The sequence below is a fragment of the Phaseolus vulgaris genome, chromosome 8, assembly GCF_000499845.2.
Source record: "Phaseolus vulgaris cultivar G19833 chromosome 8, P. vulgaris v2.0, whole genome shotgun sequence".
Lineage (NCBI taxonomy): Eukaryota > Viridiplantae > Streptophyta > Magnoliopsida > Fabales > Fabaceae > Phaseolus > Phaseolus vulgaris.
The window spans coordinates 48,985,672-49,003,673 of NC_023752.2; the positions used below are offsets into that span (position 1 = coordinate 48,985,672).

At 31.9% G+C, this 18,002-nt stretch overlaps 2 protein-coding genes and 1 pseudogene across 2 annotated transcripts; 2 read left to right on the plus strand and 1 right to left on the minus strand.

Annotated features, from left to right (window-relative positions):
• The first annotated feature begins 1,036 nt into the window (after positions 1 to 1,036).
• LOC137825283 (uncharacterized) lies at positions 1,037 to 3,530 on the plus strand. Its single transcript, XM_068630957.1, has 4 exons — positions 1,037 to 1,521; positions 1,858 to 2,142; positions 2,514 to 2,608; positions 3,307 to 3,530. Exons 1-4 carry the CDS (start codon positions 1,037 to 1,039, stop codon positions 3,528 to 3,530), a joined length of 1,089 nt encoding a protein of 362 aa, XP_068487058.1.
• Positions 3,531 to 5,781: 2,251 nt separating this feature from the next.
• Positions 5,782 to 14,962, plus strand: LOC137826087 (uncharacterized). Its single transcript, XM_068631936.1, has 4 exons — positions 5,782 to 6,511; positions 13,985 to 14,077; positions 14,416 to 14,483; positions 14,554 to 14,962. Exons 1-4 carry the CDS (start codon positions 5,873 to 5,875, stop codon positions 14,684 to 14,686), a joined length of 933 nt encoding a protein of 310 aa, XP_068488037.1. The 5' UTR covers positions 5,782 to 5,872; the 3' UTR covers positions 14,687 to 14,962.
• Positions 14,963 to 17,032: 2,070 nt separating this feature from the next.
• LOC137827356 (small nucleolar RNA R71) lies at positions 17,033 to 17,138 on the minus strand (annotated as a pseudogene).
• Positions 17,139 to 18,002: the final 864 nt, after the last annotated feature.

The following is an 18,002-nucleotide window of genomic DNA, read 5'->3' on the forward strand; positions in this document are numbered from 1 at the left end:
TTATTCTTGGTTATCTAAAAACCTAATCATCATAATCAATTTCTTGATTACAATAATTTTATTTATGTATTAAGGTTGGAACAACAACAACCAATTACCCCAACTTTGCTTTCAACATTTGCAGTATTTGGTTGATTTGATTTAGTTAAAAAAAATATTTTATAATAACATTCAAGTTACAAGATCAAGAATGATGATTCCTCTACTTTCAAGCATTAAACATAAAATCAAACCAAATACGAATAAAATATACTTGTGTATATAGATCAAGACATTATAGAAGAGTTACATTGTCGTTCAATCCCAATACCTATGAAGTTAGCTACTCATAATGATTGAAATATTATAATGAATATCAAAGTAGCTTGCAGATGAGAACTTTAGAAATTTAGACTAATTTTCACTCCTTGCAATAATGGACTCTTTAGGATTAGTTTCTCCCTTCTATTTATATTGTTGATCTAGTCCTAATTTAGTACCCCCGCTCTTTTGCTCAAGAGATTGAGATTTTTTTTAATCTAAATCTAAATGTTTCCTTTGTGCTTGAGCTTCTCTATAGCTACGCTTAACGAATTACCTTTCTTGATTTTAAAGTTTCCTTTATGTTCAACGCTTACTTAGCTCGTTGAGCAGATTCTGAGCTTCAAATGCACCTTCCTTTAGAATGATTTCACTCAGCGTCATTGTCCGATGCTCAAGGCTTTGAAGTGCAATTTTAGGATGTTCTCTACCTTAAATCCACTCAGTGCCAAGTTCTTGTTTTCAAGCATAATGTTGAAGAATTTTATTTCAAGTTAAATTTAGTACCTCCACTCTTCTGCCCAACAGATTGGGATTTTTTTTTATCTAAATCTAAAGGTTTCCTTTGTGTTTGAGCTTCTCTATAGCTACGCTTAGTGAATTACCTTTTGCCTTTCGTTATTTCCTTCAATTAGTTCCTACAACTGGTATCAAGAGCCAGTCTGTTATCATGAACTCTACCCAATTATCAATCCCTATCCTTGATGGAAAAAATTACAATCGGTGGTGTGTGCAAATGACAGTTTTGTTTGATTATCATGAGTTATGGGATGTCGTTGAGAGTGGAGTGACTGCATTAGTTGCTAATGCAGCTGAGGCGCAACGAGTAGCGCATCGTGATCAGAAGAAGAAGGACAATAAGGCTTTGTATCTCATCCATCAAGGGATGAATGACGAGACGCTTGAACAGATAGAAGGAGCAACAACTGCTAGTGAGGCTTGGACAATTTTGTCAACCAATTATAAAGGTGATGACAAGATCAAAATGGTGCGTCTTCAAACCCTAAGACGCCAATATGAATTGTTGCACATGGAAACCACAAAGACTATTGATGTCTATATAAATAAAGTTCTTGCCTTGACAAATCAAATGAAGACCAATGGTGAAACACATTCGAAGCAGGCAAAGGTGGAGAATATTTTGAGATCTTTAACTCCTAGATTTGAACATGTTGTTGCCGTAATTGAAGAGACCAATGACATTTCAACAATGACAGTAAGGTTATTGTCTGGTTCCCTACGAGTGCATGAGTAGCGGATGAATGACAATAAGATTGAAAAACCAATTGAACAGACTTTACAAGCACAAGCCTCAATTGGTAGCTTCTATCATAAACACGGTAGTTCACAAGGCAGAGGACGGGGACGTGGTGGTAGTTATTCCAGCAAAGGTCGTGGTGGCCAGAATCATGGAGGCGCTGAGCAAAACAACACTGGTTCCAATCACAATCCAAGTTCAAATAACTCTTGACACGGAGGACGAGGAGACATTTATAATAAATCAAATGTTGAGTGTTATAATTGCCATAAACGCAACCATTATGCAAATGAGTGCAGATCAAAAGGTGATAATCATGTTGCCAATTGTGCTCAAGAAGACCGTAATCACGTACAAGATGAAGAGGATCATGCAGTACTAATGGCAACCACATCAAATGAATCACCAAACAATCAGACTTGGTATTTGGATACAGGTTGCACGAATCATATGTATGGTCAGAAGGAGTTGTTTGCAGATTTGGATGACTCATTTCGCACAAAAGTGAAATTCGGTGATGGTAGGTTCGTTCCGGTAACTGGAAAAGGGCGAATTCTTATCACATTGAAGAATGGTGATCACAGGTACATCTATGATGTTTTCTATTTACCTGATATGAAAAGTAATTTGTTGAGTATGGAACAGCTGGCCGAAAAGGGTTACGTGATGCACATAGTTAAAAATCAATTCTCAATTTTTGATAAAAAAAAGGTAGTTTGATTCTTAAAATCTTTTTATCAAAAAACCGCATGTTTCCAGTAGATATTCATATGGATGATTTTAAGTGCTTGAATGCAATAATGAATAATGAATCGTGGTTATGGCATTTACGCTTTGGGCACTTAAATTTTCAGAGTTTGGAAAATCTTTCCAAACGAAATTTAGTGAATGGTTTACCCCATATTCATCACCCTGATCAATTGTGTGAGACTTGCATTTTTGGAAAGAATCACAGGATACCATTTGTCAAGGAGTCTTGGCGTGCAAAATTTCTTTTAGAACTTGTTGATACAGATGTTTATGGCCCGATGAACATATCATCAGGTGGAGGTAATAAGTATTTTTTAACCTTTATTGATGATTTTTCAAGGAAAACTTGGATTTATCTATTGAAAAGCAAGGATGAGGTATTCCACTGCTTTAAAATATTTAAAGCATTTGTTGAAAGACAGAGTGACAGACAAATTAAGATGGTGCGTATTGATGGAAGAGGTGAGTACAAGTCTAATGAGTTCAAGAGGCACTGTGAAGAACTTGGGTTGCAACATAACATAACATGTCCCTACACACCTCAACACAACGGAGTTGCCGAGAGAAAGAATAAAACAATCATGGACATGGCGAGGAGCATGCTTAAAGCGAAAGGTATGCCAAATTATTTTTGGGCTGAGGCCGTAACATGTGCGCGGTATATTTGATAAGTAGATCACCCACTCGGAGTGTTCCTAACACAACTCCAATTGAGGTATGGAGCGGATTCAAACCCAATGTGCATCACTTGAAGGTATTTGGGTCAATTACTTATGATCATGTCCCCAAGACAGCAAGATCGAAGTTGGATGATAAGGCAGAAAAGACCATTTTCATTGGATATAAGCATGGGGGATACAAACTGTATAATCCAATGACAAAGAAGGGGATTGTTAGTCGTGATGTTACATTTGCTGAAGATGAGGAATGACAATGGAATGCAGCAGTTGAAATGGATTCGAAAAAATGATATATTTACGTTTTGAACGATGACATAGAAGATGGAGTCACTCTTGAAGCTTCTACAGTTCAACTTGAAGCCGCAATTCAACCTGAAGCTGTAATTCAACCTGAAGTTGCAGCTCCAATTGCAACTATGATGGAGCGACTAAGAAGGCAGCAACAACAACCTGTACACCGTCAAGATTGCGAAGCAAATCATGATGATGAAGTTTATGACAATGGAGATTTAGTTCACTTTGTTTTTCTTGTATATTCATAACCCGTGAGACTTGCAGATGCCATTCATCACCCCAAATGGCAAAAGGTTATGAATGAAGAATTGATGGCGATTGAGAAAAACAATATTATGACTCAAATTGGTTTTAATCTAAATATTCCAATTAAGATTTATGTTGACAATGTATCTGCAATTAATCTTGCAAAGAATCCGCTTTTTCATCAAAGAAGTAAACACATTGATATTCGATATCACTTCCTGCGAGACCAAGTTGGGAAGAACATGATCAAATTGAAATATTGCAGATCAGATTGCAGATATTTTCACTAAGCCATTGAAGATCGATGCTTTCATGAAGTTAAGAGATTTGTTGGGCATGAAGGTTGTTCCAAATCAGAATTAAGGGAAGATGTTGGTTATTAATTCATATTTTATTATTATTAATTCTAATTTTATTATCCTTAAACTATTTTATTTTACCGTTATTATTGCATTAATGGTCAATTTACAGAGCGGTTAATATTCCTATTTTATAGGTTCGAGTAATTGTAATTTTATTATATATATATATATATATTATCGAAGTAAATCAAGATGTATGAATTAGTTTGTTCAACAATTTTGCAATTTTGTGTAACGTTCAATCAGTTCCTACAACCTTTTGTCTTCCTTTAATTCCTTCAATTAGTTCCTACAAGAACAAATAATAATATTTTTTTTATATAATTTAGTTATATATACTTTGTTTCCTTACGTTCAATATATTCTTTCATCTAGAATATCTATGTTTTTATCAAATGCAAGTCACAAATTTTTACAATGATTTTAACACAGTAGGCAACTTTTTTGAGTTTGTATGTTAAAATTGGTGTTCTCAATGTTATGAAAAGATTTTTACGCTGTATACAAACTCTAACATTATTTCTCACAACATTTTTATAAACAGAATTTCAGTGATCATGAATAAACCATTAGCTACGTTTGGTAATTCTAGGCATATCTATGTGAAATTAAGTAATTTGAAAGCTTCTTTAACTCTAAGATCAATATAGTGTCTAACAAATAAAAGAGAGTGACTTTTATTTGTAAAATGTTGACTTTTCTGTCGATAAAAAAGTTCTTAGTTGATATAATAAGAGAAGTGAGAAAAAAAAAAGATTTACCTTTTAGGTATTGAACCAATTCAATGTAACTTTAAATATTATTTAAAAAATAATTAATTCATATAGTATAACTTCATATAATAGGATATTAATTCCATACGATATTCAATTTCGTATAAGTTCATTTAATATAATATTAATATATTATGTGAATATATTTTTTAATTACTCTTAGTCAAATTTATTGAAAATAAATTCGAGAATTAAATATAAGCATTTAAAAAAAACTTTTTAGAAAATAAATTTATTTACACTTAAATTCAATAAACGTTATATTTTTCGTATAAATTAATCCAAAGCGAGTAATGATAACCATAAAATTCACCACTCTAGTAAAAAACGAACACTTCATTCATCAGACTATAATAATAATAATAATAATATTATTATTATTATTATTATTATTATTATTATTATTATTATTATTATATTCCATGGTGAACATGAGAACCAACACAGTCCACGATAGCACGACTATCCACCACTGCGTCATCCAGAGCATAATTTTCAGATAAAATTCTCTATCACAAATCTCTAACAATATTTTATAAAGTATAGCATTGCATAAAAAAAAATTTAAAATATATTTATTCAATAATTAGATTGGATAAATAGGCAGATATTATAAAAAAAACAACAATTATTTAACAACTTTGTATACCACCAGATAACATAACACGTGATGAAAAAAGGTGATGCAGTTGAGTCTAATTAGAAACAGATTTATTTCCCTGCCTACCTCCTTTCTGAATTTTTGTAAATTTTTTACAAAAGTACCTTTTTCCAAAAGGAAAATGACTTTGAAAAGATTATGGATACGTAAAATCATTAAAAATGAGATGAATTTTTACACTTAGAAAACAAGTTTTGTCAAAGTACAATTTTGATGTGATTAGTTTGAACTTAACACAATTTTATCTTAATTTTCAAAATAAAGTTATGTTAAAATGTACAACTTTAACGTAATTAATTTAAACTTAACACAAGATAGGTCAAACATTTTAACACGAATTTTTACAATAAAATTGTAGCACTCATATAAAAAAGGAAAAAATTGTTCACTTTCGTAAAAATTCCTCCTTTCTGGATAGTTTTATTTTCCTAATCATTTTCCGCACGTGCCACGCGCATTTGCAAAATGTCGTTTCACCTGCCACAGACCCTCCACTTTAATGGCACCACACACTCAATCCTCTCCTTCCATTCTCCTTTTCTTCAACCATGACTCACTGTTTCTTCAGCTTCACTGAGACCCGAAACCGCTGCTACCGCTCAGCGTTCACCGGGTTGGGCCTCCGCTCCACCATAACAGACTTAAAAGACGGAACCGTAATGCATTGCTGGGCCCCCAAGGCCCGAACCCAGACCAAGCCCAACCTGCTCCTCATCCACGGCTTCGGAGTCAACGCGCTGTGGCAATGGGGGAACTTCGTCCGCCACGTGGCGCCGCTCTTCAACGTGTACGTCCCGGACCTCGTATTCTTCGGCGGGTCCTACACGACCCGGCCCGAGCGCGGGGAGCGGTTCCAGGCGGAATGTGTGATGCGGGTGATGGAGGCGAACGGGGTGCGGCGGGTGAGTTTAGTGGGGCTGAGCTACGGCGGGTTCGTGGCGTACTGCATGGCGGCGATGGAGAGAGAGACGGTGGTGGTGGAGAGGGTGGTGGTGTGTGGGTCCGGGGTGTGTATGGAGGAGAGGGACGTTAAGGAAGGGCTTTTCCCTGTGACGGATTTGGATGAGGCTGCGAGTATTTTGGTGCCGCAAACGCCGAATAAACTGAAGGAGCTTCTTGGCTACGCTTTTTTCAAACCAACTCTCTTCACCTGGTTGCCTTCTTGCATCCTCCTTGATTTCATCGAGGTAACAAAATTCTTCTCAACTCTTCATCTTCCAATCATTTTCATGTTTTCGCCTTTCTCTCTACAAAACACATCTTTTCTCTCTTTAATCCTATGTCTTTCGCTCTGAAGAAGAAAATTGAAAAAAGAGAATCATAATTACTCTTTTTTAATCTGTCTTTTAGGATTGCTTTCACAGAAATTAAGAAATAAAATAATTTTTATCATAATAATCATATATATATATATATACCATTTTTCTTATCATTTAATATAATAATATAACTGGTAAAAGAATAATTTTATTATATTAATATAGTTTGTTCGAATTCCAGTTGTAATACTTAAATCAACTTTTTGATTTCCATTGGAAAATGGGACAATATATGTTTTATAGCGTTTTTTTAATTGAGTTAGGAACAAAAGCAATCTTAAATTTCAGTTCTAGTTAAAAATTACAATAATGTTTTTTAATTCCAATTAATTTTCTAACTAAATACTAACATCCAAACACACTTAGTTAGTAATTCGAACCCACGTTTGTGAACATGAGAAAACATGTCAAGAGAGATCAATTCTTTGAAAAATCTAAGTGCTTGAAAAATTTAGTTACTGAGTCTTAGTCAAAGGTACTCTGGTTCACCTACAAAGAAATGGTTTTCTGGTTTAAAAGAAATAAAACAATAAAATTTAAATTTAAAAAAATAAGCAATAATGTTACAAGTAATGATTGAATATGTTGCAACACAATTATTTTCTTACAACACCTCATTTTCTTACATTTCTTCTAAGTTTAGAACAGAAATATAAAACCGATGGTCCACCATTTTTTAACATTTCTACACCATTTCATTCTCCTTCATTTTTTTCAGCTTTCTTATTACCCTTTCACTTTACTCCTACAAAACACAACATAATTTATTTAGATATAGATTGAAATTTTAAAATTCTAATCCAAATCCAATAAAATAAAATGAATTTAAAATTCAAATTTTAAGTTGAATCAAATTATTTTATATTTTTTTTAATTTAGATTTAAGTTAGTTTAAATCCATATCCATTTAATTTAGATAAATTTAACATTAAAATCGAGGCTATGTATGATAAATTTAAATTCAGTTTTATTTGAATTAGTTTAGTTGTTATATATTTTTTGCTAAATAATTAAGATTTTATCAATATTAAATTGTTAATTTTGGAAGAAGAAGTGATCATATATACATAGTGGTGAATAGTACAAGGGTTCAACAAAAGAATATATGTTCGATAAATCTTATTAAAACTTTTTCATGTATTACTTTTCTTCATTGCTTTGTTTTTTTTTTGTTTAAGAAACTTTTTCTTATATTTTTTATCTTATGACAATATGAGCACCTATATATGTCATATATGTTTATCCATTTTTAATATAGTTGCTTGCAGAAAGTTTTTTATTTCATTTAATATCAGTATTTAGAAAATAAATAATAATTTATTTGATGAAAAAGACATACTTTTAATATAATGAGGAATGATACTTCGGCCAGGCTAACTTGAGGACACCTTGGCCGAAACAAAGAGTAAAAATTGTCTCAACTGAAACAAACAAAAAAATTGTCTTAACCAAACAATTTATCAGGAGGATGAACATTGATTTCAGACTTTTTAAAATCCAAAAAATATTCAATTAATTGGATTGAATTTAAATTAAAAAAAATATGAATTTAGATTTGAAATGGATACATTTGAATGGACTTAAAGTGATTTGCTAAAGAATGTAATGGACTGGATTTGAATATTTAAATTTTCATTTTCATATCACAAAAGTGTATCTTCTATAGGTAAAACGGTCACAATATTTTCACTTTTGCAACCCAATTGTGACTGTGATTGTGTTATGTACTATTAATTTCTATTTTATGGTGGGTTTAGTTAGTGGAGTTAAGGCACATTAATAGTAGGGACCAAACGAAATTAAAAGTGCATATGTTAGCTAGAACAAAAACCTCTAATTTTATGGTATAAATACTAAATCTAAAAATAACTATCGAGATAAATGAATAAGTGAATCAAATTTAATTATGTTTAGTTTTAAAATAGAAAGCCAACAACTTGGGAATGAAATTGGACTTTGGTCTCTTTCTCGTTTATAAAAAAAATGGTTAAAAAGAATATTCAATTCAAGTTAGTTGTGAATAAAGTTGATAGATAATTCATATTGATATCAACTTTTTTTATTTGGTTTCCCAGTTATCCTGTAAGGTTTTGGACCTTCAGAGTAATCCCTCTCAAAACTATATAATTTATAGCTTTTAGTTTACATTTACTGTATTTTAAAAGAAAATTGAATAGTTCAGTGATGTTCTTTCTTTATAATTAGAAATGTTATCTTGAGATTTGGTATCACAGTTGAACGTGTGTGATAATTTAAATTGAGTGGAAAACAGGAAGAAAAACTAGTATTATTATACCTTATGTCTTGTAGAAACTCAGGCTTTTTTGTTTTATTAAAAGGAACAATGTACGGAAATAGATGAAAACATTTCCTCATTTGTACATTAATTTTGAAATTTTATGTACAGAAGTGAGAGATAAGAATAATGATGAGAGAAGTGTGTCATAGAATAATAATAAATATATTAATTTATAAACATTTATAATTTTTATTTCTTCCATCTCACCTTCATATTTACACTTTCTCTAAATTGTTTAAATAGCATTTGGGTGTCCATTGATATTTTAATTTAATAAAAGAGAAACAGAGAAAAGTGAGAGAAAACTATGTATATAGGTAATATTTTGTAATTATAAGAAAGAAATGAAAAAAAATTATAAGTATTAATGAGTGTTTGGTATATGGTTACTTGATGAGTGACGAGACGAAGAGAAACAGAAGGAAATAATATGGTAAAAAATGTTTAAAAGATATTATAGTATGAATAATACAACGGTCTGATTAGAGCTATTGGTAGTACCTCTGGGACTCCAACCTTCTTCTCTTCACGCAAACCGATTTGGTAAAAATCTTAATTTCAATTTTTTACCCACCTCTGCTTCACGAGCTTGCTTCTCCTCTTCTTCAACAGTTACGAACATTGGATTTGTGAAAGAGTGAACAACACATTCGGGAGGTGTGAACGACGGCGAAACACATGGCAGCAAAGCGAACATGAGAATGGTGGAGAAATAATTTTGAGAAAGTATTGTGAGGCGCGGACAGCAAAAGAGACGCGAGACAGTAGGACAGCGGGAGCAGCCGGAGGTGCGGGAGCGACTGGAGACGCTCAGAGGCACAAAAGTAGAAGGAGGCACGCAGGAGGAGCAAACATGGGAAATACCTTTTTGCTACTGTCTTTAGTTTTAAAGACTAGTAAATAAAATAGAGAATCGCATATTACTTGTAAGTATAATGAAACTCTTCCTACAAGTAGATTTTAAATAGATTACAAGTAAAACGTATATTTTGCTCTCATACTCGTTCTACTGGAAAAGTAAAATCTTGTTTGAACAAAGAAAGATATTATTCTTTGTTGTAGTATAGTATTTCAGATGAGGTGAAAGAAAATAAATAAGGAGTTGAACTTAATGTGCAGAAGTAAAAAGAAAATGAAAGAATGATCTCCACCAAATGATATTCAATCTATCTTATAAGAATAGAGAAAATGTAATTAGTTCAAGAAGTTTGAAATGCATTTACGGTAATGCATTGTCATTTAATCTTGTAAGAAGTTCTCTTTTCATCCAAATGTTAAAGACTATTGGAGAGCATGAGAAAGGTTTAAAGCCTCTTTCTTATCATGAGTTAAGAGTTTCCTATTTGAAAAAGTTGTGAATGATGAACAAGAATGTTTTAAAAAATATAGGAGTGATTGGGATAAATGAGGATGCACATTGATGTGTGATGGTTAGACGGATTGGAAAGAAATATCACTCACTAATTTTCTTGTTAATAATCCAAGTAGTATTTTTTTGAAATCTATTGATACTAGTGAGTGATAAAAGATGGCAAAAGAATGTATCTTGTTGGATAACATATTAAATGAAATTGAAGATGAGCATGTTGTTCAAGTAGTTACAAATAGTGTTTCTAACCTTGTGATAGCTAGGAGAAATGTTAATGGAAAAGAGAATCAAATTATTTTGGTCTCCTTGTATAGCTCATTGTCTTGAGGATATTGGAGAACTTTCCATATTTTACAATACCCTTGGCATGCAAAGAAAATCACCACTTAAATATATAGGCTGACATGACTTGTTCATTTATATAGAAAACACTCTAGTGGAAGGGAATTAACAAGAACAAATTGTCATACGTTTTGCTACTTCTTATCTTACATTGTATTAAGTAGCAACAAAATACTCTTAGATGAATGTTTGTTTAGGCTACTTGTCCACATGTTACTAAAAATGAGGCTAAGCAAATTATAATCTAGTGTTAAGTGATGATAGATTTTGAAGATCAATCACATATTGACTCAAATGTGTGAATCCAAAAAGTATCGAGGCTCGTAGATGGTGATGCAAACCCAATCATACCATATAGTTATGAAGCAATGGATAGAGCTAAAGAGAAGATTGTTGAAAATTTCTAAACGCAAGAAACAAGATATAAAAAAGTTTTGAAATTATTGAGAGGTGAAATTTACAACTAAATAGGCTTCTCTATGCAATAACATCTCAATCATAGGTAATTTAGATATAAATTTGTCCTATTAAGTAACTATTATGAAATAGAATAGAGATGAACACAAGAGAACAGAGATGATACCATATCCTTTAATAGTAGCCATACTCATCAACTTATTTTTTATTTTATTGTTAGATATCAGTGTGACAAAAATTTAAATATGTTAGGTGTTGGTTGGTTTATATGAAACGTTTCAAAGAATGGTTTTGGATGCAAGAACAAGAATTGCAATTGATCAACAACTTAAAAAGTTTAAGTGAACTAAAAGGCTTTTTGGAATAATAGAAATATATAACAACCTGATAATTATATATTGTTATATATTTCTAGTATTTATTGTCATGTTATATATCTAGTATTCCAAAAAGTCTCTTAGCTCTCTTGATTTTTCAAGTTGTTGATAAATTACAACTCTTGTTCTTGCATCCAAAACCATTTTTTGAAATGTTTCATATAAACCAACCAACACCTCACTATCCAGATTGAAATTTTTGTCATAGTGATATGTAATACAATAAAAAGTAAGTTGATGAGAACAAAGAAGGAAAGACTACTTAGTAGGACAAATTTAGATATAATCTTGCTTACTTAGGATTGAGATAATAGGCTTCTGCATAGAGAAGTCTATTTAGTTGTAAATTTCACCTAAGTCGATAATTTTCCAAACTTTTTTATACCTTATTTCTTGTTTTTGGAAATTTTCAGCAATTTGTTCTTTATCTTCCATTGTTTCATAACTATAAACATGTCGTTTTGCATCACCTTCTACAAGTCTCAACACTTTTACAAGCAAATTTACACATTTGAGCCAATATGTGATTGATCTCCAAAATCTGTCATCACTTAACACTAGATTTATTATTTGCTTGATCTCATTTTTAGTAGCATGTGGACTAGTAGCCCATTCCTTTGAAACAAACATTGATCTAAGAGCATTTCTTTTTGTTTCTTAATAAATTTAATGTAAGATAAGAAGTAGCGAAATGTGTGACAATTGTTCTTGCTAATTCCCTTTCATTAAAGTGCTTTCTATACAAATGAAGAACCATGTGTGCCTATATATGTAAGTGGTGATTTTTTTTTGCATTGCCAAGGGTAATGTAAAATATGGAAAATTCTCTAATAGCCTCAAGAATTAGATTAAGACAATGAGACTAAAATAATTAGATTTTCTTTTCCATTAACATTCTCCCAACTACCCCAAGGTTAGAAACATCATATGTAACTACTTGGACAACATGCTCCTCTCCAATTTGATCCACTATGCTATCCAACAACTCATACATTTTTTGTCATCTTTTGTCACATCACTAGTATAATTAGATTTTAAAAAAAAAATAGTACCACTTGGACGGTTAACAAGAAAATTAGTGAGTGTTCTCCATTTCCCAACCATCATACATCAATGTGCATCCTCATTTCTCCCAATCATTCCTATATTTTTCAAAATATTTTTGTATATTATTTACAACTTTTTTTAGATAGAAAATCATTACCTCATGATAAGAAGGAGATTTTAAACATTTCTCATACTCTTCAATAACAATTAGCATTTCGATGAAAAGATGACTCGTTACAAGATTAAATAGCAATGCATTACCATAAATACAGTTACAAACTTCTTGAATTACGTCTTCTCTATACTTATAAGATGCAATGATTGTCATTTGGTGAAGATCATTCTTTCCTTTTTCTACTTCTCTTGTAACTTCTACACAATGCAAGTTCAACTCCTTTTTCTTTATTTACTAGCAGCTTCAAAAGTATTTCCTTCACCTCATCTAGAACACTACATCACAAGGATTCTTCATCCTCGTTATTCAAACAAGTATAAGAGCAAAATTTACATTTTTATTTGTAGGAAGAGTTTCACAATACATCCAAAGTAATATTTTACTCTCTTTTTTATTTACGCATCTTTAAAAATGAAGACAAAAAGATTCTCCCCTGTATGCTACTCCTCCGCACCTCCTACTACTTTCGTGTCTTCGGTTGCTCCCTCGCCTCTAGTTGCTTCGTGCCTCTTGGTGTCCCGCGCTTCACAATACTTTCACAATAATTATTTCTCCACCGTTCTGATGTTCGCTTCACTGCCATGTGCTTCATCGCTGCTGGCTACGCCATTGTTCGCACCTCTCGACGTGTGTCTTCCACTCTTTCACAAGTTCAATGTGTTGTCGATGTTAGAAGAGAGGAGAAGTACGGTCGTGAAGTAGAGGTGGGTAAAAAATTGAAATTAGGATTTTTACTAAACCGGTTCACGTGACCCCGACCGCATTCGCTGTAAAACCCAAAAGAAAATCCATTGTTATTCAAGCGCGATATAAAATTGTGCGATTCTTTATACGATTCACACAACTGCGTGTAGAATGGATAAGAGAAGGTAGGTTCCTCAACAAACCATTCGAGCTAAAATTGAATATTGACAGTGAAAACGATTATTCAATCGATTCGTATTATGAATCGTTCTATTCTCATGATATATTTTTATACAATCTTGTGTGATTAATTTATACTTGGCCACCTTTTTTAGTCATGAGTTAAGGGTGATTACTTGGGCAATTTGATTAATTTATCATAGTTAAAGATTTAATACCATTTTTATTAGTTCGTTTCAGTTCTAAAGCTGGTTTTTTGCTGTGATAAGTGGATTAGTGTAGCAAGGTGACCTCAAGCGTACTTAGAAGAGAAAAAATAGTCTGTTTATGTGTATGTAATGGTTTAAAACAGATGGTGCTTCAGCTACCATTTTAACTAACTAGAATGTTACTGTGTATATTTGTGAATGTAAAGGAGCCAGAGTGAGCTTAAATTGGTGATTTTGGATAGACAATGTGCAGGGAATATGAGCAAGAAAAAAGAGAACTAATCAAAGCTCTTGTAAAGGACCGAAAACTTTCTGACATCTCCAGGATATCTCAGGTTCATTCAACTTTCCTCTTAGCTGGATAACTTTTCTTCCTATTATAAACTGAGAAATGTTAACAACACATTATTTTGATCTTACTCTCTGTTATTGTTGGTTAAAATTTATTGCAAATTACAATCTCATTACTCTCTTAATTCATAGCTTTAATTAAAAATTTATAAACAACAGTAGATGTATATTAAGAACAATGTTTTGTTGCTAACTCTCCACTTAATATACTTCACTCATGATTTTGTGTTTTGAATAAATTTTTATCAGTAAGAGTGTGTTGGCAGCAGTCTGTCTCTGAGTGCTCATAGTTATTAAAAGACTCGTTTTATTTTCCATGCAGCCAACATTAATTATCTGGGGAGAACATGATCAAGTATTTCCTTTAGAACTGGGACACAGATTGAAAAGGTTTACAACATTCTCACTGTAGTTGGTAGCATCACTTTTGAATTTAGAACTCATTGGATTTGTATCACAGGCATTTAGGGGACAATGCTCAACTAGTTGTCATTAAGAAGGCAGGGCATGCTTTTGGTGTGGAGAAGGCCAGTGAGTTCTTCAGCATCTTGAAGTCTTATCTCTTGGATTTCCAGCTACCTTCAGACCTTTGAGTACTAACACCAAAATATGAAAGAAAACCTACAGCAATGACAAAAAAATGAGTGCTCTTATTGAAACATTTTTTTTCCACTATCTCCAAAGCAGAGGATCATTAAATAGTTCAATGCAAAGGAGTTAGTGGCATGTTTATTTAATGAAAGCATCTTGATTTTGTGTGCCTGATAGAGGTAAATATATCAAGAGCAGAGTGGAGTTATAAAGAATTTAAGAATAAGATGTATAGTGGGTTTTCAAATGATTCAATTTCTCATATATTATTATTTACACTTTTATTTTCCCATTTATCACTCTTTTGTTTTTATTTTTCTATCTAGCATTTTTTTTCTATCTAACACCATTTCAAAAGTAAATAAAAAATAAAAAATTAGTAAATTAAAAAAATGATAATTTTAATTTTGAATGCACTAAAAAGTTAAATATAAATTCATCCTCAAGCTTGAGTTCAATGTTCTCCAAATAATCCAAATTCTTGTTAAAATACGCTAGCTCGTTCTTGATCTAGTCATCGTGAATGAATAGATAAAATCTAAGCACCAAAGATGTAGTCATATATAATAACTTAGTTTCATCCACATTAATGCAACATTTTTCTCCTTCGTGATTTCACTCAGTGCTTTATCATTAAGACACATAAATATTATGCTACTCCTTGCTTTGCTGATACAAGTTTGCCTCACCCCTTATTGCTTCAATATCACTCAGTGCTTTATCATTAAGACACATAAATATTATGTTACTCCTTGCTTTACTGATACAAGTTTGCCTCACCCCTTATTGCTTCAACATATGTTTTGTATCAAGATACCCTTCATCTTGATTGTCCATAATTCGAAGGCATTCTCACTAGAAAACTTCACGATGTCAACTTTGGTCGTCACATCTTCAATCTTACACATTTTGACCTTTTTCCTCTCGTCAGCATAAACAATGTCAATTATTGAGTTCGAACAACCGTATCAAGAAAACACAAGAACAAGAATAAAAAAAAATCAATTGTATTATATTGAAAGATTTTATACATATAGTTTGTTCACCAAATGTAATGTAACTAACATACTCATAAATTTTTCTGTATATATGATAAGAGTCTAATTTCAGTAATATTTCATATTAAAATATAGGCACTTATGAGTATTAATTGCTAAAATAAATATAAAATAATCCCTAATTTATGAATTTATACCTTTTTACATATTTTATGATCTTTATTTGAATAAGAACATTTTATTCCCAAATTTGGTGTTAATTTCAGGTTTCTAGGAAAAAATGGAGATGACTATGCTAAAGAAGAATAATATAAGTTAAAAGGAGAAAGCTAGAATGTCCCAGAACGCACAAACTTTTATTATTTTGTTTTATATTTAGTGAATATTTTACTTGATTATTCAATTGTTCCTTGTGGGTTCGATATTCGTCCTTAGGAACACTTGCCATAAAAAGTTATCAAGTTTTTGGTACCGTTGCCGGGGAGCATTTTGATTTTTTGAGTATAATTTCCTAAATATTGTGAATATTTTTATTTTTTTTATTTGTTTTTATTGTGTTTATTTTTTTAGATTGGTTATTTTGTTTTTATTGTTTTAAATCTTAATTTGAATTTATTTACTTTTATTTGTTTTAAGATTTAATCTGTTTTTTTATTCTTTAATTTATTTACTTTTTTTTTATCTCTTTTAATTGTTTTTTATTTTAATTTTTTTAAAAAAATTTGTTACTACTAGTGAATCCTTTTCTTAACCCTTAAATTAACTGTCTTATATGATATTGAGAGTCCAAATTCCCAAAGATCAACTGTTATTTGAAGCAGAGATTTAAAGGGTAGTTAAAAGAAATAGAGAGACCAGGAGACACTAGTAAGTAATCCTCAACTATTCTTTCTTTTCCAACTAAGATTTTTCAGGAGGAAAGCAACATGGCAGAAGAGCAAGCATCATCTCCTATGAGGACACTTGGAGATTATGTTATGAATTGAGGGCCAAAACATTTTTCTAGTATTGAAATACCTGCTACTGTCAAGGCCTTGGAAATAAAACTCGTTTTTCTCACTCTCATCAGTACCCATCAGTTTACAACAATGGATTATGAGGATCCATACGCACATTTGTCTATATTTTATGAATTGATGGGATTAATGGGCTTCCATTCAGATGATCTTGTAAATGTTTTCCTTTTCATTTAGGGTTTAGGGAACAATTGGGAACAATGAGTTTATTTTCCTTTTCATAGGCAGGAAAGGATAAGGAATGACTCAACTCATCCTAATCATAACTTTACTAGTTGGAACGATGTAGAGGAAAAATTTATGCAAAGATACTTTCCAATCTTTCGCTACATCAAAGCAAAGTATGAAATTTTTATGTTCAAACAAGGAGCAGATGAATCTTTCTGTGAGACATGGGAGTGGTTCAAAATGATGCTAAGAAAATGCCCACATCATGGGTTTGAAGACATTGCTCAACTGAGCATTTTTCATAATGGTCTCAGATCTGATACTAAGATGCTGCAGTTGGTGGTACAATGATGGCAATTGACGTAGAAAAAGCAACAAAGATTATTGAGGTAATGACATCCACATATCATCAAACCCAAAATGATAGCTAAAATGAGTCAAAGAAGGGATGATGGATCATAATATTTTAAACACACTTGTGGCTCAAAATAAAATTATGACACCACAGTTCGAAGCATTAATTGCATAAATGACTAAATTGCCTCAAAAAATACAAGTTGTGTAGGTTTCTCAAAGTCAGAGTCAAGAAATAAGGTGTGAATTGTGTGGAGGTGATCATTCCAATGGCACTATGCTTATCAGAATAATTCATTTGAAGGAAAAGCTTTTTATATGGAAAATCAAGGAAGCCAAGGCGAGAGAAGAAATCAAAATCAAAATTTTAAGCAAGACACTTTTCAACAACAACAACTATATCCCAAGAAAGAATAAGCAAATTGGAGGATTATGCAAATAACATTGTCCAATCAAAAGAATTTTGAGAATTTGGAGACACAATTGGGGCAAATTGCACAACAGTTGAAGAAATCTAGGGAACAATGTAAGTCAGTCACTACTAGAAGTGGGATAGTTGTAGGAAAGGGAATTGGTGATAATTTGATTGTTGAGAAAGAGAAAAAAATTGAGAGTGAAGAGGAAAAAGAAGAGAAGAAAGAAAAAAAGCAAGAGGATACAATGAAGAAAAAAAAATAATAAAAAAAAATGAGAATAGAAAAAGAGTGCTCCACTTGTAGATTTATCCACATGCTCCTTCAAGGAAGAATATAGAGCGACAATTTATTAGATTTTGTGAAATT